Here is a 19,903-nt window from a genome sequence, read left to right on the forward strand (position 1 = left end):
CCTGGCATGCGTGGGGCCTGGGTTCGATCCTCAGCACCACATACAGGCAAAGATGTTGTGTCCGCCGATAACTAAAAAAATAAATATTAAAATTCTCTCTCTCTCTCTCTAAAAAAAAAAAGGGGATGGGAATGGGAATATAGCTTTGAGGATGCATGAGGCCTGGATTCAATCTCCAGTGGGGGGGCAGGGGGAGGGGGGGCGCAGAGACTACAATGAAATAAACAAAATTACATACATTTCCTCAACTATTCCAGATTCTTCTTCATTTACAACAGTTTATTTCTTCTTTTTAGAAATAAACTTAGCTTTGATAATAACATGCAATTGTGGGTAACCACAATATATGAGGATAAAATAGTCACTCTTGTCCCCGTGCTTAGGACAAAACTGAAATAATGAGTCATATTCAGCACTATGACAACTGAAGAAAAATCTGTAATCTTTAATATAAGTGCCAATGGAAACTTCGTCAAACAGCACGTTCACCATTCAAATATGCACTCTTTTAGACATTGAGACAAATTCTGTCCATCCCTGCTTCAATGACACAATAGAGTTCTTATAAACTACAATCTAAGGTTCCATTGAGTCCTCTCAAAGAGTAGGACATAAACAATGCATACTTCAGACAATGAATATGATTTTTCTCCTTTAAGTAATAACAACAAACAAAAAATACAGATCTAATTTTCTTATTTCATTTTTTATTAGTTTTTTTTTTTTTTCCTGGTAGACAGAACACTTGGGAATTATACTGCACCAGGCATAAGAAGTAAGATTTCTACCACAGGGACATTTTGTATTCAGAATCCAATATAAATATTTCTAGTCAGATATTTCCATGGCTACAGATATTTGGTTGCTTGATTTATATGCATAGAAAGTAACAGTTGTCATAACTGTGAAAAGCAGTACTTAATAAGTACCTTTAAATGATTGGAACAGTTTTCCTTTAATATTATAATACTGCTTATTGGTTTGGAAACTAGGTCACCCTACATGATATTTGATTTTTTTTCAAAGGCATCATGAGTATTCTGCTTTTTCTTTCATTCCTGTATTTTTAGCCTTCTAGTTATTTGGGGCCATTTTATCAGAAATCATTTTAGCACTGTAATAAAAAAAAAAAAAAAAAAAAGCTCTGTTAAGGATAGATTATATACCATAATGATTTTCAGACTTCTTTTTATAAAAAAGGTATCTGGAGACTCAGAACAGGCACATGCATACTCAGGGTAAAGGAAACAAAACATGGAAGAGTCTGCTAAAGCATAAAACTTCCTTCTCAGTTCTCAGTGCCTTCAAATAAATACAAATATTTAAAAAAAAAAAAAGCCCACATTGTGATTAAAAAAAAAAAAAAAAAAGTCTCTTCCATTTCCCGGAGAGTCAGTTTCCAGGAACTTCTTCTCCAGCGCTGGGGATCAGTCATCCGTCTTCCGGGCTAGTCTACAGAAAGTCCAGTTGTGCTCCACTGTGTTCTCATTGGCCCGCTCACTCATGTGATGCACGCGAGTGTTGCGGATCGTGAAACCTTGTTTTGTAATGTATTCCATGAGGTGGACCCGCAGAGAAACTTCCTGGTGATAATCACAGGGTCCAAAAGTAAAGGAAACCTGGCAGTCTCTGGTGTCCATCATGTGCTTATTCCACTTGGTAAAATAATTTGAGATGCCTTCTAGTAAGGAATGGACCTTGGTGGTGATGGTTAATTGAGTTATGATAACAGCCACTGGATTGGAGTACTTAGAAAGCTTCCGGGTACTAGAGAGCTCCACAACCTCTTCAAAAGTATCCATAGGATACAAAGGCTTTGGGTCGTTGAGACATTGAATCAAGGGCTCGATCTGATAAAAATCTGCTTCTTTCCGAAGCAGATCAAATTCCTTAAAATCCAGGGGTAAGGTCAATTCTGAAGTTCTTAAGAAGTTGAGGACGTATCGGAAAAGAGGTCCATCTCGATCAATGAAGTAATTGCCTTGAGGGTCTCGAGCTGTGGGGAAGTCCCCCCCAAACATAGCTCCAAGCATGGAATCTGGATAACGTGTCAATGTGGTGAGAGACGTCGTATACAAGTGTCCACCTACATTTAACGTGACTGGGTCAGTCATCTGAAATTTTTTAAAAGATAATCAGTCACCTGAAATTTTGTAAATCCTAACTGACAAATTAAGAAAATTAAAAGTAACAAGAAAAGCTAGTACTAAAATTCCTTTAAACTATAACATATTTGACAAACCTATAATGCAAATGGCTTTACTTTCAATGACAAGCCCACACAGATTAAGGGATCTAACATTTACTTCAATAGAAAAGAAAGAAGGAACTGGGCATAGTAGCATATGCCTGTGATCCCAGAGACTTGGGAGGTTGAGATGAGGATCCCAAGTTCAAGGCTAGCACTAGTAATTTCATGAGACTCTGTCTCAAAATAAAATGTAAAAAGGCTTGGAATGGAGCTCAGTGGTAAAGGTCCCCTCGGTTCAATCCCTGGTGGAGGGCAGGGATGAGGGGAAGAAAGAAGGATACATTCAGTTCTTCAAAGACTTAATAATCAAGGGCATGACTTCAGAGCCATACAGTTTCAGGACCAGTATCTAAGTGTTTGGGTCACAGGAAATCAAAAGAAAAACTAAAATACACTAATTTTTTTTTCAGGCTTTTTTTTTTTTTTAAAGATCTTCAGTTTTCTTAGCTCAATTTAACATAACATAGATAAAATTATCTGATAATGTAAAGATATCTACTTTTAATATTTCTTTGAGGTTTCCCCACTCAAAAAAGAACAAATCATAAAATCAACTTTAAAAACAAAACTTTGTGCATACCTAATCTTGATAACTTTTTTATGGAAATAAGAGTATCAAACACTAAGTTGAAATATACTGCTGGGTGGGCTGGGGTTGTGGCTCAGAGGTAAAGCACTTGCCTAGCATGCTTGAGGCACTGGGTTCGATCCTCAGCACCAAATTAAAAAAAAAAAAAAAAATATTGTGTCCACCTATAACTAAAAAGAAAATGAATATTTAAATACACACACACACACACACACACACATACACACACACACACCTGGGTCAACACAACCTAGCCACTAAACCAACACATACTGGAAGAGTACTTGATAGTGTATTCACATTTGTAACATTAATATTATAATCTGACCTTTAATGTGAGAAACAAAACCCTTAAAATAACACATATCTTTCTTTTAGAAATAATATTTAAGAAAAAGTAAAGATGCAGGTAATGTTCAGATACTAGGAAAGTAAAATATTACCAGAAGAGGAGAAAAAGAGGGAGACACAGGAACACACAAAAAGGGGAAGAGGCACATTCTCAACTGTCATCTCCCTAGCCACAAGAAAATGTCCTCCACAAACATCTCAGTAAAGTTTAAGAGTAACATACTTTAAAGATCAAAAAGGGATGTCTCTCAAATAAATGATCATTAAAAGTTGCTTTAAGAGTCCATACTAAGTCTGCTTCCATTAAAACACCAAACAAAACAACACCCCCCTCCAAAAAAAATACATCTAAACAAATTGAAGGGGGAAGGAGTTGCACAAGTTCCTAATTTGCATTCTTGTAAGATATGTTATATCTAAGGCTACATAAGGGGGAAAAAAGGTACAAAAATAATTTTCCAGCCTTCAAAGTGCAGTTGCAAGAACTACTCACCATATAGCCCCAGTCTCCATTATCCATCTGTTCCAGTGCTGCGTTTTCAGGAGCCCAGCTTCCAGGAAAACTTTGGAAAGAGAAAAAAGGACATACGATAGAATAAGCAGTTATGAAAACAGAAAAGAAAAAAAAAAAAAAAAGCTTCTCTCACCTAACAGAGCAGGCCAAACACCAGAAAAACTACTTGTCTTTGTTCAACTAAAGCCTACTACAGGGCAAAGACCAGGCAGGACGTTCTATGGGCATCTTGAGAGCCTGTCCAGAACAGAGAACTATCCTATACTTGGAGTAAAAGGAGAAGCATAGAAATAAATCAGCCATTCAAATTCTCTCTCTTCTCTAAAAGTCAGTTTTTAGAATGTCTATAAAAGAATATTATGGTTAACTAGTCAACCTTATCTTGGTACAAACCTATGATGGTCTTTCTCAGAAAGGTCATTTAAGAGAAAGGCAGGAGGATCACAAGTTAGAGGCCAGCCTGGGCAATTGAGCAAGACCCTGCCTCAAAAATCAAAAATACTTTAAAAGGGCTGGGAATGTAGCTCAGTGGTCAACAGCACCCCTAGGTTCAATCCTCAGTATCAGAGAGAGAGAGAGAGAGAGAGAGAGAGAGAAAGGAAAGCCAGACACAGTGGCCATGCCTGTGGTTCTAGCAACTCCAGAGGCTGAGGAAGGAAGATTCCAAGTTTAAGGTCACTCTGAGCAATTTAGCCAGACCCCGGTCTCAGGATAAAAAAATAAAAAGAGCTGGGATGCAATTCAGTGGTAAAATGCCCCTGAGTTCAATCCCCAGTATGAAAACAAAAAGGAAATTCTATTCATCAGCATAAATTAAACATCTCAGTAAACACATTAAACATAATAAATTTCCCAAGATACAAGTATCACTTTCTAAGGAAATATATCAGAATAGTATTTATTGTATAATATAAAAAACAAGTTATACTTTTAATAATGAGGTATTTATCTTCATGAATAATCAAAACAAAAAGAAAGCAATTTAAATGACAAATTGGTAGAGCCCTATTTGGGACAAAAAGAACCTTTCTGATTGGGGTCAGAGTTGTTAGCCAGCACTCCTAGAGAGCCAGCCTTAGGACACTAATAAACACCCATATGCTAATGATGCCAGTTTCAATTTATTTTTATCTACAATTCAAGAGCACTTAAACACTTCCTAGCCTTAGTCAGTTCCCTCTCACACACTCCATTCCCCAAATCAACCTGCAAAGCAAACTGTAGAGCAAATTTCAAAAGCGCTGGCAAGAGATGGTAAGAAACACGGACTTCTCCGTATTCATCCAGGAAAAGCATCGGCTTTTTTTAATGCAGTCTTTGAACAGATCCACTTTTCCCACTTTTAGAGGAATCTGGTACACAATTCCCAGAACAAGCTCTGGCTACAAAAGATCACAAAGGCTCTTTCTCAAAAGGTCACTCAGGCATGTAGAGAACATTTGCATAGCACAGCATGGGCTGAAATCAGAGCCTGAAGCATCTATTTCTCCACCTTGCAAATTCTTCAAAGCAAACAAGCTAAAATGTAGACCAGAGGATGCGCAGCTTTTACTCTTTACACTCAGCAGTTGGATATAGACATGCTACTGAGTGAGAAATGGAACAAATGTCAAATTCAGGGCTGCTGTGACAAATCTGGATTCCTCTGACTTGCTTCATAAATGGTGTCTGAAGTAAACAGAACCAAGAAGTGAACTTTACCAACTTGTCTTGCCAGCATCTCATGCTGATACTGATAACAACAAATCAGTAACTGTGCAACTGAAAAGGCCTGTCCTTCGGAAGTTCTGGTAAGTTCTGCTCATCTTTGGCATTCCCTGTCACTCAAAGTATTATTTCCTAATACCTCAATAATTGATCATTCAATCAACATTTATTTTGAATCAACTAGGGGGAGGGAGCATATGTGCAAATGTAGATATACAGAAACAGGAAAAGGGCAACCCTTGCTCTCATGGAGCCTTCAATCTACAAAAGAAGGCAACAAGCAACTGAAGTACAGAATTCCAAAGTGCTACAGAGATGGACTGGCAGAACCTGCAGGAGGAAAGTCCAAGATTCCAAATCAGAAAATAAAGAAAGCTCACTCAGTGGAACAAAGAAAATTTGCACAACCTGAGAAGGGATTCCAGAAAGAAGAAGCAATTTAAATAGACAATGATATGTACATCTTCCCATCCCCCAATACTGCTGATATAATAATCCAAGCACAGATTACTGTCCCCATTTAGAGATGCAAAATAGAGAAACCAAGTAGACTAAGTGGCTTGTTCAAGGCCCACAGCTGGGAAATAACTGAATAAGTATTGGGTTTTCTGGCCCCTTGTCTAGATCTTTCCATAAATACCCTCCTTGAACAGATATTCAAAAAAGAGAACCCCCAAAACCAAGAAATTGAAAAAGATTAATTTTAGACTCTCTATAACTACCTATTAAACCTATCCACCTACTAGGGATTTATTTACAATTGTACATAACTCAGCCTAACCAGTCATAAAGGGTCTGTAAAAATTCCTCTGAACCTAAGTTTTAAAAAGGCAGAAACCTGGGGCTGGAGTTGTGGCTCAGTGGTAGAGCACTTGCCTAGCATGTCTGAGGCCCTAGGTTCAATCCTCAGCACCGCATATAAATAAATAATATTAAAGTCACATTTACAACTAAAAAAAAAAAAATTTTTTTAAAGGCAGAAACCTACTCACTAGTGTGAATAAGTGACATAAAGAACTCCAATCCTAATTGTTAAGTATCCTAATTGTTAAATGAGAAATGGAATGACATAAAGAACTTAAGTGACATAAAGAATCCAATCCATCAATATCCTAATTGTTAAATGAGAAATGGAATACTAACAGACACTGATGTTATACTGTTAGGCAAGGTCTATTTCTAGTTCTTTCCTTCTTTTTTCTTTTTTACTTCTAAATCAAAACAGGGTAATTTCTTGAGCAGTCATAAAAGAAAATTTGATGATACCCATAAATCTGTTCCACAGCAAAAGCCCAGAATCTGTACAAAGATGTAAAGAAACTTCAAACTTAATAATTTAGGAAAGCAATTATGGAAATCTACATAAGCCCATGTTTCTTAAAAAGCATCCAAAAGTCTTCCTATACTTGTGTATAAGATTCATCAAAACAAACTGAAGCACAGTCATGGTTAGTCACTTCCAATAACAATAACTAAATTCTAAAAAAATCAAATTGCTCATTAAAGAGTTCAAAGGGGAAAAAATATTAAATTTTACCTCTACTCCTTGTTTCTAAATGTCCTAAGTAGAGATGCTCTGATAAAGCAAGAAACCAAAAAAAAAAAAAAAAAAAAAAAAAAAGCCAGGAAGATTACTGCTTACCCAATAGTTGGATTTTGAATTAATGGCTATTATTCAGAACATATCAGAGGCAATACAGATGGATGAAATAAAACAAAATCCAAAAGAATTTCCAGAATAGCTTCAATCTCTTCTACCAAATCATTTTCCAGAGCTGCTAACAATTAGAAAATGATTCATTTGCTTTTCATCTTTTCTCTCTTCTGCACAGTCTTTGGAGGATTAATGAGAAGTGACCACAAGACAGGCAGTAGAAGACAGACCTTGAAATGGGCATCAAATGGGCCTGTTTCATTTGATGAAGGTAAAGAAAAATCTTATATGTCAGATAATTTGTGAGGAACGGAGATTCTAAGGGTAACAACAACAACAACAAATTTCTCTTTTTGGTGATTTTCCTTACTAAAGATTGTTTTAAAAGACAGTAAAAGCAACCAAGCACAATTATAAAATTCAAAACGCAACACTTCCTGACCTGGTAAAAATCAGTTCATCTGAAAAGATCTGACCTTTGATAAAATTAAATTCTTGTCCCAAAGTCTATAAATCATCACCAAAAATTTGCCTATGTTTATTCTTAAAAGGTTAGACAGTATAATGTTTGCAGTAGTTCAGTTAAGGAAAACATACTGAAGAACTTTCAAAAGTTTAAAAGAAATCAGAGGGCTGGGGTTGTAGCTCAGTGGTAGAGTGCTTGCCTAGCATGCAGGAGGCATTGGATTCAATTCTCAGCACCACATAAAAATAAATAAATAAAAATAAAGGTATTATGTCCTTCTACAACTAAAATATTTTTTAAAAAGAAATTACAGATTTTTCAAGGTAGAAAATCTGGAGAACACACAATCCAATAATAAGTTATTAGCTTAAAAAAATAACCCAACACGGGCTGGGGTTGTGGCTCAGTGGTAGAGGCCTTGCCTAGCATGTGTGAAGCACTGGGTTCAATTTCCAGCACACATAAAAAAACTAAATAAACAAAATAAAGGTATTATGTCCATACACAACTTTAAAAAAAAAAAAACTAACCCCTAAATGCCACCTTCCTTACCACAATAAAACTGCATTTACAGGATTATGAGTTATAATGAACTAAATTTAACCCAAAATTCTGGTTGATCTTTTCTGCTACAGACTTAAGAATCCCGCAGGGCCAAAAGTCCTACTCCTATATATTACTCTATACACTGCAATATAAACCTCCAAATTTGAACAAGTAATAAGAAAAATCTCTAACTACTACCTTCCCAGAGTTTCCAGGTAGCCCTTTAAAATGCTTTTCTACTGAAACCTTTGTGTCTGGCATTCCGAAGGCAGGACTCAATAAAGTCTCTCCATCTATACTTACCTTCAAAATTGCCTTTGTACTGAGTTTCTGTTCTTGAAACGTGGGAGTTTGAAAGTGAAATACTTTTTATAGTAACTAGTTCAGCGACATCTAAAAGGAGTCTTTTGGGTTAACATCCACATACAAGCCAGCACAAGTAGCCAGACATACAGGATAATGCAATTATGGTGTTAGATTAGCCCTAACTCAACCAATGCAGAAATGGATCTTTTCTCATATATATATATATATATATATATATATATATATATATATATATATATAAAATTAGTTGTTGGTTGACCTTTATTTTATTCATTTATTTATATGTGGTGCTGAGAATCGAACCTAGTGCCTCACAAATGCTAGGTAAGCACTCTACCACTGAGCCACTGCCCCAGCCCTGGATAATAACCTAACCTGCATCTTTTCTTAAGTAATTCTTTTTTCTCCTCTCTCAACCATGTGGTCTAGAAGAGAGGAACTCTAGGTTAAAAAGTGACTGATTGCTAAAGAACTGTCAAAGAGTCACAAAATCATAAAATTCCTCTTATCCTCAGTTTCCATGAGATAAAATAAGATAATATCACTTCTCCCAAAAGTAATTAGACCATTTAAACCCTACATGAAAGTAAAAACTGGCCTATAGTGCAATAGTCCAGGAGTAGGGTTCTGAAGTCACATGCAGGCAGTGCAAAGGAAAGAGAACTGACTACCAGAAGGGAAGGACCAGAATTCCAACTGCTTCATTATTATGAGACCCTGAGTAAACCACCCATACACCCAGCTTCTTCTTTGCGGAAATGGAGAAAATAAACAAGATCATGAATATAAAACAAGTATTATACCAATGTGAAAATACTTGTGGCAGTAGCGTAAACAAAATTTCTATGGTAGGGCTGGGGATGTGGCTCAAGCGGTAGCACGCTCGCCTGGCATGCGTGCAGCCCGGGTTCGATCCTTAGCACCACATACAAACAAAGATGTTGTGTCTGCCGAGAACTAAAAAATAAATATTAAAAAAAATTCTCTCTCTCTCTCTCTCTCTCTCTTTAAAAAATTTTTTTCTATGGTAAAGAAATTTGAGAATGTGAACACAAGTAATTTAGAGCATAGGCATGCAGAGAGGGCAAAAAAGTGGTGATGGCCTCAATGTGCTTCCAATGTCCTTAAGACTACATTTTCCCAGAGTTCCAGACAGGTCCGCTACAGGTAAAGGGCAGAGTCCAGTGTTTACAGAGCACAGATATCTGAATGTCTGATCTGAGAAGGAACTTCTCTAAAGCATGACTCAGGATTATCTCCCAGGTAAAGCCAAATGCAAATAAATATGTGAATTTCAATTTAAAGAGCCCTCAACTATCAAAATCCAAGACACAGGAGGGATTCACAGGATTCACCTGGGACTCCTTTAAGTAGTAAATGCTTTGGTTAAAATATGATTTATAACTATTTGAATCACAAAATTTAGCAATGGCATCTATGACTATCTTGACCACACGATCCTTGATACTTGACACTGCAAAAAAAAAAAAAAAAAATCAAGTACCCATATTGACCGATGGTGTTCAATTAAAGAGCAAGTTCTCTCAACTTACCAACAACCCCTGCTCATAAAAATATTCTTTTCCTAGCTACACGTTTGTTCACTTGAAAACATCTCAATCTGGGGTTCGGGCCTGTGCTAGCTCAGCTTCTTATTCCAGGATCCTTCTCGTACTAGGGCATTTGTGGCAGCGAAGAAAATGAACATGCCAGGAGGATATGGGAACGAGAAGATACTTGGGCTACCCCAAACACATTCTTAGCCTTTGGGGTGATCCCAAATCTATTTGCCACCCAAATCTCTTCTCTCACAAAGTCTCAAAACTGGATTTATCAACTTGTTCTAGAACTGGTATACTCGAACCCAAGAAACCTGATAACTTCAGCAGAATATCCAAACAGGATCTCTGTCACGTTTCATTTCCCGGTCCCACCCCCAGACACAGCCTCCACGACACCGTCAGCCCAGCAGGTGCTGCAGGGGCTCCCCACGATCACGGTCACGGACCCCCTCTGACATCAAGCACGAGAAATGCCACGACCTCCACAAATCTGAGCACCTGAGCCACGAACTCGGCTGCAATCGGTGTGTCTCTTCAGACCAGAAAATCCCAAAGGCAGGGCTCAGAAGCCTCCCCCTTCCTCACGCTTTAAACTAGGGCAAGCGCTAGCTAATAAGCGCCACCCCCAAAACACAGCGCTTCCGAGCAAACCCAGAGGGGTCCCGTCTGGGCCCCCGATTCGCCGTCGCCCCGGGAGCCAAGCCCGCAGCCCGACCCGGCCCCGGCGCGGAGCGGCGATGCTCCCCGCCCGGGCGAGGGGCGCGCACCGGAGCCCCGAACCTCGGCCCGCGGGGCCGCGCGTCCCTGCCGGGCGGGCCCCGGAATCCCCGCCCAGGCCCGGCCGAGGGCAGCCTCGCCGCAGGCTCGTGCCAGCCCCGGGACGCGCGGCCCGAGCTCCCCCGCGGTCCCCTCAGCGCGGCCCGCCACCTCCCGGCTCCAGGCGTCCCTGCCCAATCCTCTCAGCTCCGCTCCCCTAGCCACCGGGCGCCGGCTTCTCCTCATCCCCGGCCCTCCTGTGCCCGGGCCCCGTAAGCCCTGCGCCCGCCCCACTCACTGCGCGACAGCGGCGGCGGCCCGGCCGGGAGATGCCGGCGGCCGGAGGGCGCGAGCGCGGGGACGAGCGAGCCCGCGCCCGGAGGCGGTGGCGGCGGCGGCGGCAGAAGGGACGACTGAGCTGGCGCCCAGAGTTGCGGCTCCAGCTGCCCAGCGCGGGCGGCGCCTTCCCAGCAGAGCTACGGCGCCTCGAGCGCGGGCGCCCCCTAACGGCGGCGCGGGCGGAAGGCCACGGAAGCCAGAGAGCCCGGCAGTCGGGGGAATTCAGCAAGCGCAGCCGGAGTTGAGCGGTCTGGCAGGCTGTACCGCAGCTCCGAAGCCCCGCCCCAAAGCGCCAGTCCCGCCCCAAGGCTCCGCCCCGGCTATCTAAGCCCCGCCCAGGATACGTCCCCGCTCCCCGCCTCCGCCTGCAGTCCCGGGTCCTCCCACTCCCGTGTCCACAAAGTCTGCGCCCTCTCTTAGCTGTGTGATCTGAGCTGGTGTATCCACAGGTGTTTCTCCTCATTCATTTCACAAACTTGTATGGACCCTACCCACTGCGTGCCAAGCCTGGGGAGTACAGCGGCCACCAAAATCGCGGCGGGCTCCAAGACTCAAGGAAACAGCTAGTTGACAAAATAAGATGTTAAGTGTTGAGAGGGGCATAATTAGAAGACTTCGGTGGAAATAAGGGAAGGGGACCCCTGCCTGCCTCAGATGCTGTCGGCAAGGAAGACCCGAACTCCCGGCATGTGACCAGACCCCCTCCTGGCCTTGTCCTGTGTTAGGAAGCACGCCCTATAAAAAGGACTTTAAGGAACCCCCTGGGGCCACCTATCGGCCCGGTGGGTAGAGCAGCCAAGGGCAGGCAGATGAGAGGACAGAGCCAACTGCAACAGCCTAAATGACGTCGTGCAAAGACTTGGAGGCTAGAAGCTCTGCCCTAGTTAAGGCTGATGGTGGTTGCCACGCCAAAAGGTCAAGGTGCAGAATACCTAAAGCCTTAAAGCTAATTGGACTCCTTCCAAATGCTTTTCCCAGTTATTTGACATTGATTTTGCCCGTTTCCCTTCTCCAGGAGAACCACTTGCCTCAGCTGGATTTCATGTCTGCACGGGAGAGAGGTGCTTCTCAAAGTTGAACTTTTTTCTTTTTTTGGTACCAGAGATTGAACCTAGATTAAACTCACTGCACTGAGTCACATCCCCAGGCCTATTTGTTTAAAGACAGGATCTCACTAAGTTGCTTAGGGCCCCCCTAAGTCACTAAGGCTGGTTTTGAACTTGCAATCATCCTGCCTCAGCCTTCTGAGCAGCTGAGATTAAGGAATGCACCACCCTGCCCAGCTCAAAGTTGAACTCTTAATCAATATGATCATCACAGTCATATCTGATATTTGGATTTTCTCCACACACTCCAATGGATAGGCTAAGTAAATAACATGCTTCATCAACGTCACTGAGTACATTAACATATTCACAAAAACTAGGTGAGGATACAGGGAAGTGTTTGTGAAAATAATAAGTACACAAAATAGTATACATGGTATAATCCTAATTTTGTTTTTAAAAACATATGTATGCTGGGCACCATGGAAAACACCTGTGATCCCAGCCACTTGGGAACCTGAGGCAGGAAGATCACCAGTTCAAAAGCACCCTCAGCAATTTAGCTAGGCCCTAAGTAACTTTCTGAAACCCTGCCTCAAAATAAAAAATAAAAAGCACTGGGATTGCAGCTCAGTGGTAAAGCATCTCTGGATTCAATTCCCAGTACCAAAAATAAATAAATAAATATATTAATTTCAAAGGAAAAACACCCCACCCTTAATCTTAGTGTTGCAGGTAATAAGATGTAAATGTTAGAGACTTATTACTTTTATTTTTTATTTATTTATTTATTTATTTATTTTTGTGGTGCTGGGGATTGACCCCAGGGCCTATGTGCATATGAGGGAAGCACTGTTATCAACTGAACTATATCCCCAGCTCAAGACTTATTACCTCTTAGTGTTCTTCTGAATTTTACTTATTGTCTAGACTATATGGATATTGAATTTATAATCAGAAAAATACAATGAGTTTTGTGGTAGGGGTGTGTTTTAGTCAGCTTTTTCAATGCTGTGACTAAAAGGCCTGACAGTTTTAGAGGAGGAAAAGTTTATGTGGAGCTCGTGGTTTCATATGTCTGTCAAAGACAGCTGGTTCCATTCCTTGGGGCTGGAGGTGAGGCAGAACATGGCGGAAGTGTATGGTGGAGGAAAGCAGCTGGGAGAAGGGCTCCAGAAAGCAGAAAGAGAGACTCTACTTGACAGATACAAAATATACACCCCAATGCCCACCTTCTCCAGCCACCCCCTACCTGCCTTCAGTTACCACTTGGTTAATCTCCATCAAGGTATTAATTTGCTGAGTGGGTTAAGGCTCTCATGACCCAATTAGTTCACATCTGAATATTCTTGTATTGTCTCATACATGAGCTTTTGGGTGGGATACCTCACATTTAAACTGTAACACTGTGTTTGTTTTTGTGGTGCTGAAGATAAAACCCAAGGCTTTGCAAGCAATACCTACTCTACCACTGAGCTATACCCACAGCCCAACAATGAGTTTTATTTTTTACAAGAGGACAAAACAGAAATTACCCAAGACTTAGATTTCTAGGATTCAGTGCCACTGAAAATTCAGAATTGCTTCCAATTTAACAGTGTCCTTGAAAAAGTCATCTCTCTTTCAAGTGTTTTGTTTCCCCAAAATAAAGACTGACGAGGATTAACTTTGTCAGTGGTTTTGTTTTGGGTTTTTTCTTTTTCTTTTCTTTTCTTTTCTTTTTTTTTTTTTTGTCTGATCAATTTCTTAAAGGCTTGATAGTTATTGTAAATTATATTATCACATATATTTATATTTCATCATTTGCTTATGGATATTGAGATAAAATTGGTTGTTAAATCATTTTTTATTCAACAAACTTAATGAACTTTTTTTGTTCTAATAAGTCTGTAAATTCTCTTGAATTTTCTGTGTGAATAATCATAGAGCCGGGTGCGGTGGCACGTACCTGTAATCCCAACAACTAGGGAGGCTGAGGCAGGGGGATTTCGAGTTCAAAGCCAGCCTCAGCAAAATTGAAGTGCTAAGCAACTCAGTGAGACCCTGTCTCTAAATAAAATTCAAAATAGGGCTGGGGATTGGCTCATGGGTTGAGTGCCCCTAAGTTTAATCCCCAATACCCAAAAATCATCATCGTCATCCTCAACATCATAGAGTCTGCAAGTAAAGATAGTTTGCATCTCCTGTCCTGGCTTTATTTTATTTCCTTTTCCTTGCTTTTTCTGTGCTAAATTCCCTCACACAGTATAGCAGTAATGATAGTAGTTCTCCACTGCTTCTAATGTGCCACCATTAACAATAGTGTTTGTCATAGATTTTGATAAACCTTTTTTTAGTGTAAGGAAGCACTATTCTGCTTTACTATGAATGAGTGCTGAATTTTATCAAATTAAAATTTTCCGCCTAATAAAACAAATTATTATCATGGATTTCATGAAACCATTCATTCATTCCTGGGATACATTTGTGACATATAGTTTCTTCAATATGATGCTGGGTTCCATTTGATAATTCCATTTATTTATTTATTTATTATTTTGGTACCAGGGATTGAACCTAGGGGCACTAACCACTGAGCAACATTTTTTATTTAGAGACAGGGTCTCCCTGAGTTGCTTAAGGCCCCACTAAGCTGCGGAGGCTGGCTTTGAACTTGATATTCTCCTGCCTCTGCCTCCCAAGCAGCTGGTATTACAGGAGTGTATGCTATCTGTGCTTGGCTTTTATGCCCAAATTTCTTTCTTTCTTTCCTCCCCTGTAATGCCCCCGCCCCAAAGTACTGGGGATTGAACCCAGGGGCACTCTACCACTGAGCCTTATCCCCAGCTCTTTTTTAAAATATTGAGACAGAGTCTTACTAAATTGCCTGTTCTGGCCTCAAATTTGTAATCCTCCCACCTCAGTTTCTCAAGTCACTGTGATTATAGACGTGGGCCACCAGGCCCAGCTATGTCTGGGTTTGTGTTTAAGACCATCCTTTCCTCTTTGTCTGCTGCTCCCTGATGCACTGGCTCAGTCACCTCCATGGATTTCATTACTACCACTAAGCCAAAGGTTCCCAGACCCGCATCTCCAGCCCAGCCCCGTCGCCTGAACTCCAAAGCTGCAGATCCAGAATATGCTATGGCCTCAAACATGTGCCAAGCCCTGGGCTAAGTGCTTTCACCCTCTGGTCAGTTACCTATTGCCTGTAACACATCATCCCCAAATGTAGAAGTTTACAACCAAAGACATTTATCATCTCAGTTTCTATGGGTCAAGAATTTGGAAGTAGCACGGTCTGTCAAGAGCTTGCAATCCACCTGTTACCAAGGACTACCATCATCAGCCACCTAGAGAACTGGTTTCCAATATCACTCATGTGGCTTCTAGCAGAAGGCATTATTTCTTTGTCACATGAGCCTCCCCTGACAAATGGCAGCTGATATCCCCAGAGCAAGTGATCTAAGTGAGAAAAAGACAGAAGCCACCATGTCTTATTTATAACTCAGCCTCGAAAGTACCATACCCGAATCATGTTGGTGTTGCACACCAGCCCTCCTAGTGTGGGATGGCGTGAACACTGGGGGGCTGAGGTCATCAGGACTTATTTTAGAGGCTGCCATCACACACCCTTGCTACAACTCTGCGGGCAGAGAAGCCTCTCCATCCCGCGGTACAGATGAGAAAACTAAGCAAGGAGAGGTGAAGTCATTGGTCAAGGCCACACAGCCATGTGAGAGGGGAGGTTGGAACCCAGCTCCACCTGTTCCACATGGCTTCCTCCTCCCTCACAGTCCACAGTACCATGGTCCACCACCGGCCTCCTCTTCTATCACATACGCAAACCACAACTCTCTTCCACCACCCCCGAAACTCCCAAGTCTTCAGCTCAGCTCAGCAAATGGTGCCACCGTCCTTCCATCTGCCCAAACCAGAAGTTTTGAGTCATGCCTGCTCCTGCCTCCCCCTCACTTCCCAGTGCCAGAGCACCCAGCCTGCCAAGCCTTCCCCCTCAGCGCAGCCTGGATCCATTTCTCCTTCCCCCTCTGTATCTCCACCACCACTGCGCCAGGCCAAGCCACCAAGGCGTCCATTCTGGACATCTGCAGTAGCTCCCTCACTGGTCTTCCTCATTCTCTCTGCCCCCCACGCCTCCTGTCCATCTTTCTCTCTCCAGCCTGAGTCACCTTCAAGAACACAAATTGGGTTGTGTCACCCTGCCCGCCTTACACCCCTGCAGTGGCTCCCCTTACCTTCAGGATCAAATTCAAACTCGCTGTGGTGTGTGTGCTCTGCTCAGCCCAATTGTCCAGCCTCCTCCCTCACCTCTTTCTAGGGCTCGTTCATATTCTCTCTCTCTCTCTCTCTCTCCCTCCCCCCTCCCTCCCCCCCTCTCTCTTTTATTTCAGGGCCTTCCATTATTCCATTCCCTGGGCCTAGAATTCTCTTCCACCAGCTCTTAGATGCCTGTCTCTTTGTTCTTTCTTCAGCATATGGTCACCTCCTCAGGGAGGCCTTTGCCAACCTCCCAGAGAGACTGAGGTCCCCCAGCTATAACTTATACGGGGTCTGCCCTTCCCTCTCTTTACCTCCTTGCCTCTCAGCGGCACTGTGAGCTCCCTGAAGGCATAGGCTGCATCTATGGCTTGGAACAGCACCCTGAAGTAAGAACAGAATTCCACAGTGCTTGACAGTTATCACATGCTCAACAACTATTTTTTTCTTATTATTATTATTTTTGGTACTGGGGATTGAACCCAGAGGTGCTTAAACACTGAGCCACATTCCCAGCCCTTTTTAAAATATTTTATTTTACATTTTAATAAGAGATAGGGTCTTGCTAAATTGCTTAGGGCCTGGCTAAATTGCTGAGGCTGGTTTGAACTCATGATCCTCCTGCTTCAGCCTCCTGAGCTGCTGGGATTACAGGCATGTGTTATTGCACCCGGCAACACTCAACAACTACATGACAGTTTGGTGCCTCTTCTCCACCACCTCCCTTCCCCCTGGCACTCCACACTCAAGCCAAAGGGACAAGGTTCAGTTCCTGAGATGAACTCCGGGACCCCCTCCCACCTCCAGGTCTTGGAACATGCTGTTCTCTCTGCAGACACGCCCTTCCCTGTGTTCACTCAGCTAACTCCGGTTCATTCATCGGCAGCTGTAGCTGCCAGATTTAGCAAACGAAGACAGGATGCTCAATTAAATGAGGAGTTCAGTTAAACAACGAATAATGCTCTCAAGATAGGTATGTCCCAAATATTGTACTGAGTGCAAGCTTCTAGCTGGGCACAGTGGTGCATGTCTATAATCTCAGCAGCTTGGGAGGCTGAGGCAGGAGGATGGCAGGTTCAAGACCAGCTTCAGCAATTTAGCAAGACCTTGTCTCTAAATAAAATGTAAAAGGAGGCTGGGGATGTGACTCTGTGGTTAAGCACCCCTGGGTTCCATCCCTCGTACCAAAAATAAATAAATACAAGCGTCTTGCATTTCATCTGGTAATCCATCAGGAACCATCACCCCCAAGTAGGTGAATCCACCCAGCACAATGGTAGCCGAGGGGAAGGGAGGGGAGAGATGGATCCTGGCATCCACCCCCACCCCCTAACCCTACTCACCCCGTCTCTACACTCCCAATTCAGCCCCCTGCTTGCCCCCACTGAGCACAACATTCACTCTGGTTTGAAAGGGTTCGTCACCAACTAGACTGTGATCTGACAGAGAGGACTGTGTCTCTGTCTTCATCCGGAGCCTCTTTCACCTGGAATGACCTTGGCACATGGGAGATGGTCCTGTTTACAGAGCAGAGAAATGGAAGAGCACTGAAGAGGAAAAAAGCAACAAGATGGGAAAAGGAGCTGGTAAATGAAACACCACCAGGAAAGTGAGACAGGGATGAGAGTCCCGGGCGACTGCCTGCCCTGGGCAGCTCCCTTCCCGCCCCCTCCACTCTAGCGGCTTTGCCTGTCAGTCCCAGCACGCCCCACACCTAGGTCTCCTCTCCCCACCGCAGCCACAGGAGCATTAGGATACTGTGGAACACGAATGCTAAAGAAAACTCTCCGGATCCTTTGGGGGGTTTTTGGAAACAGCCACTTGAAGCCAGGTGTGGTGGTGCTTACCTGTCATTTCAGCTGATCCGGGAGCTAAAGCAGGAGAATCACAAGTTCAAAGCCAGCTTCAGCAATATAGCAGGGCCCTGAGCAACTCAGTGAGAACTTGTCTCTAAATAAAATATATAAAAAGGGCTGGGGATGTGACTCAGTGGTTAAGTGCCCCTGGGTTTAATCCCTGGAACCAAAAAAAAAAAAAAAAAAACAGCTACTTGAGCATTTCAATGGGGGAGTCTGTGTTGGGCCAGAGACTGAAGGATGAGAATGCCCCAGGGAGAGACGTGACCCCAAAGATTGGGGTTTGGGGCTTAGCTGAGTTGAAAGTCCATCCTGCATGCAACCCACACAACCCCCCAAGCTGGAGCTGTCCCTGGAAATACCCCAGGAGGTTAGGACCCTAAAGCTGTCAATTGTGTGGGTTATTCAGTTTTGTCTGTTTGTTTGTTTTGGGTACCAGGGGATCTTAACCACTGAGCCACATCCCCAGCCCTTTTTTATATTTTATTTAGAGACAGGGTCTCACTGAGTTGCTCAGGGCCCTGCTATATTGCTGAAGCTGGCTTTGAACTGGTGGTCGTCCTGAGCCTCCTGAGCAGCTGGGATTCCAGGCATGTGCCACTGTGCCCAGCTGCATGGGTTATTCGGACCCAAGACTTTGCTGAGTTCCTTCCAACTAACCCTTTAAGGAAAGCAGTCAAGGAAATAGTGGGAAAATCCACTCCATTCTGCCCCTTTTTTTGTGGTTTTTTTTTTTTTTTTTTTGTGTGTGTGTGTGTGTGTGTGTGTGTGTGTGCTGTGTGTGTATGTGTACTGTCCCTCTCTAAGTCCCCTTTGGTTTCTGTGCCACTAGTTTCATCAGCTGAGGTTTCCTTGGGGGTTGTAAATGGCCTCCCCTAACATTTGTATTTACCAGCTGCCCAACTTGGAATTAAATTCCTAATCCTCCCCTTCCCCATCCCTGTTCCTGAGAGAGCCCTGTCCCTCATCACACTTGCCCCAGCCTCCTGGCCACCTCTCCGGCAGAAGCGACCCTTTCAGCCAGCAGTTTCCAACCCTTCCCCCACTTCCAACTGTGGAGGTGCTCAAGTTAGTTGGACAAGAGGTGTTTTTTTTATAAGATCCCTAATTACCTGCTGTTTCTGACGTCCTCTTTAATCAGCTTCCAGAACTCTGCTGGAAGCTAAGGAACCAGGGGAAGGAGTCTGGTTCTCACCAGCCTGGAGAGAAAGGCCTGTGTTGTCCTTGGACGTCACCATCCTCTTCCCCATTATGACTCCCTGTAATTATAGAGACTGGATCTTTCATCCGCCCATGACTCAGAAGCCCTGACTTCCGTCCTTCGTCCCAAGAGTATCTCCAGGTGTCTGTCACCTTGGAAAAGTTTACCTGTTACCTGGGAATAAAGCTGCCTGGCTATAGCGTGGCCAGCTGGCCTGCAAAGGCTGGTACCAACTCAGATTCTGAATTCTCATCTTCCCTGACTACTCAGCACCCACCCCCACCCCCCACTTGTCAATAAGGTGTTTCAATGCTGGCACAGTGGCGCAAGCCGGTAATCCCAGGACCTCAGGAGACAGAGGCAGGAGGATTGCGAGTTCAAAGCCAGTCTCAGCAACCTTGGGAGGCCCTAAGCAACTTAGTAAGACCTTATCTCTAAAAATATTTTTAAAAAAGGGAGGGGTGTGGTTTAGTGATTAAGC

General features: G+C 43.0%; 1 protein-coding gene across 5 annotated transcripts; it reads right to left on the minus strand.

The window, feature by feature from the left end:
• Positions 1 to 380: 380 nt before the first annotated feature.
• Positions 381 to 11,107, minus strand: Kctd6 (potassium channel tetramerization domain containing 6). 5 transcript variants are annotated; one of them, XM_076868012.1, is made up of 4 exons: positions 9,959 to 10,735; positions 8,382 to 9,879; positions 3,685 to 3,754; positions 381 to 2,114 (listed from the first exon to the last, which is right to left on the minus strand). In XM_076868012.1, exons 3-4 carry the CDS (start codon positions 3,709 to 3,711, stop codon positions 1,428 to 1,430), a joined length of 714 nt encoding a protein of 237 aa, XP_076724127.1. In that variant the 5' UTR covers positions 3,712 to 3,754; positions 8,382 to 9,879; positions 9,959 to 10,735; the 3' UTR covers positions 381 to 1,427. The 5 variants fall into 5 exon arrangements, with proteins under 5 accessions (XP_076724127.1, XP_076724134.1, XP_076724150.1 ...); XM_076868019.1 differs by lacking the exons at positions 8,382 to 9,879; positions 9,959 to 10,735 and adding an exon at positions 11,022 to 11,107; XM_076868035.1 differs by lacking the exon at positions 8,382 to 9,879 and having other exon boundaries at positions 10,466 to 10,735.
• Positions 11,108 to 19,903: the final 8,796 nt, after the last annotated feature.

This window comes from Callospermophilus lateralis, chromosome 1 (genome assembly GCF_048772815.1).
Source record: "Callospermophilus lateralis isolate mCalLat2 chromosome 1, mCalLat2.hap1, whole genome shotgun sequence".
Lineage (NCBI taxonomy): Eukaryota > Metazoa > Chordata > Mammalia > Rodentia > Sciuridae > Callospermophilus > Callospermophilus lateralis.

Excerpts from the sequence above, each read along its gene's own strand:
- Kctd6 (XM_076868019.1), bottom strand. The coding sequence starts at position 3,711 with ATGGATAATGGAGACTGGGGCTATATG. Across the intron at positions 2,115-3,684 it reads ATGGAGACTGGGGCTATATG|ATGACTGACCCAGTCACGTT; the intron begins GTGAGTAGTTCT and ends AAAAAATTTCAG.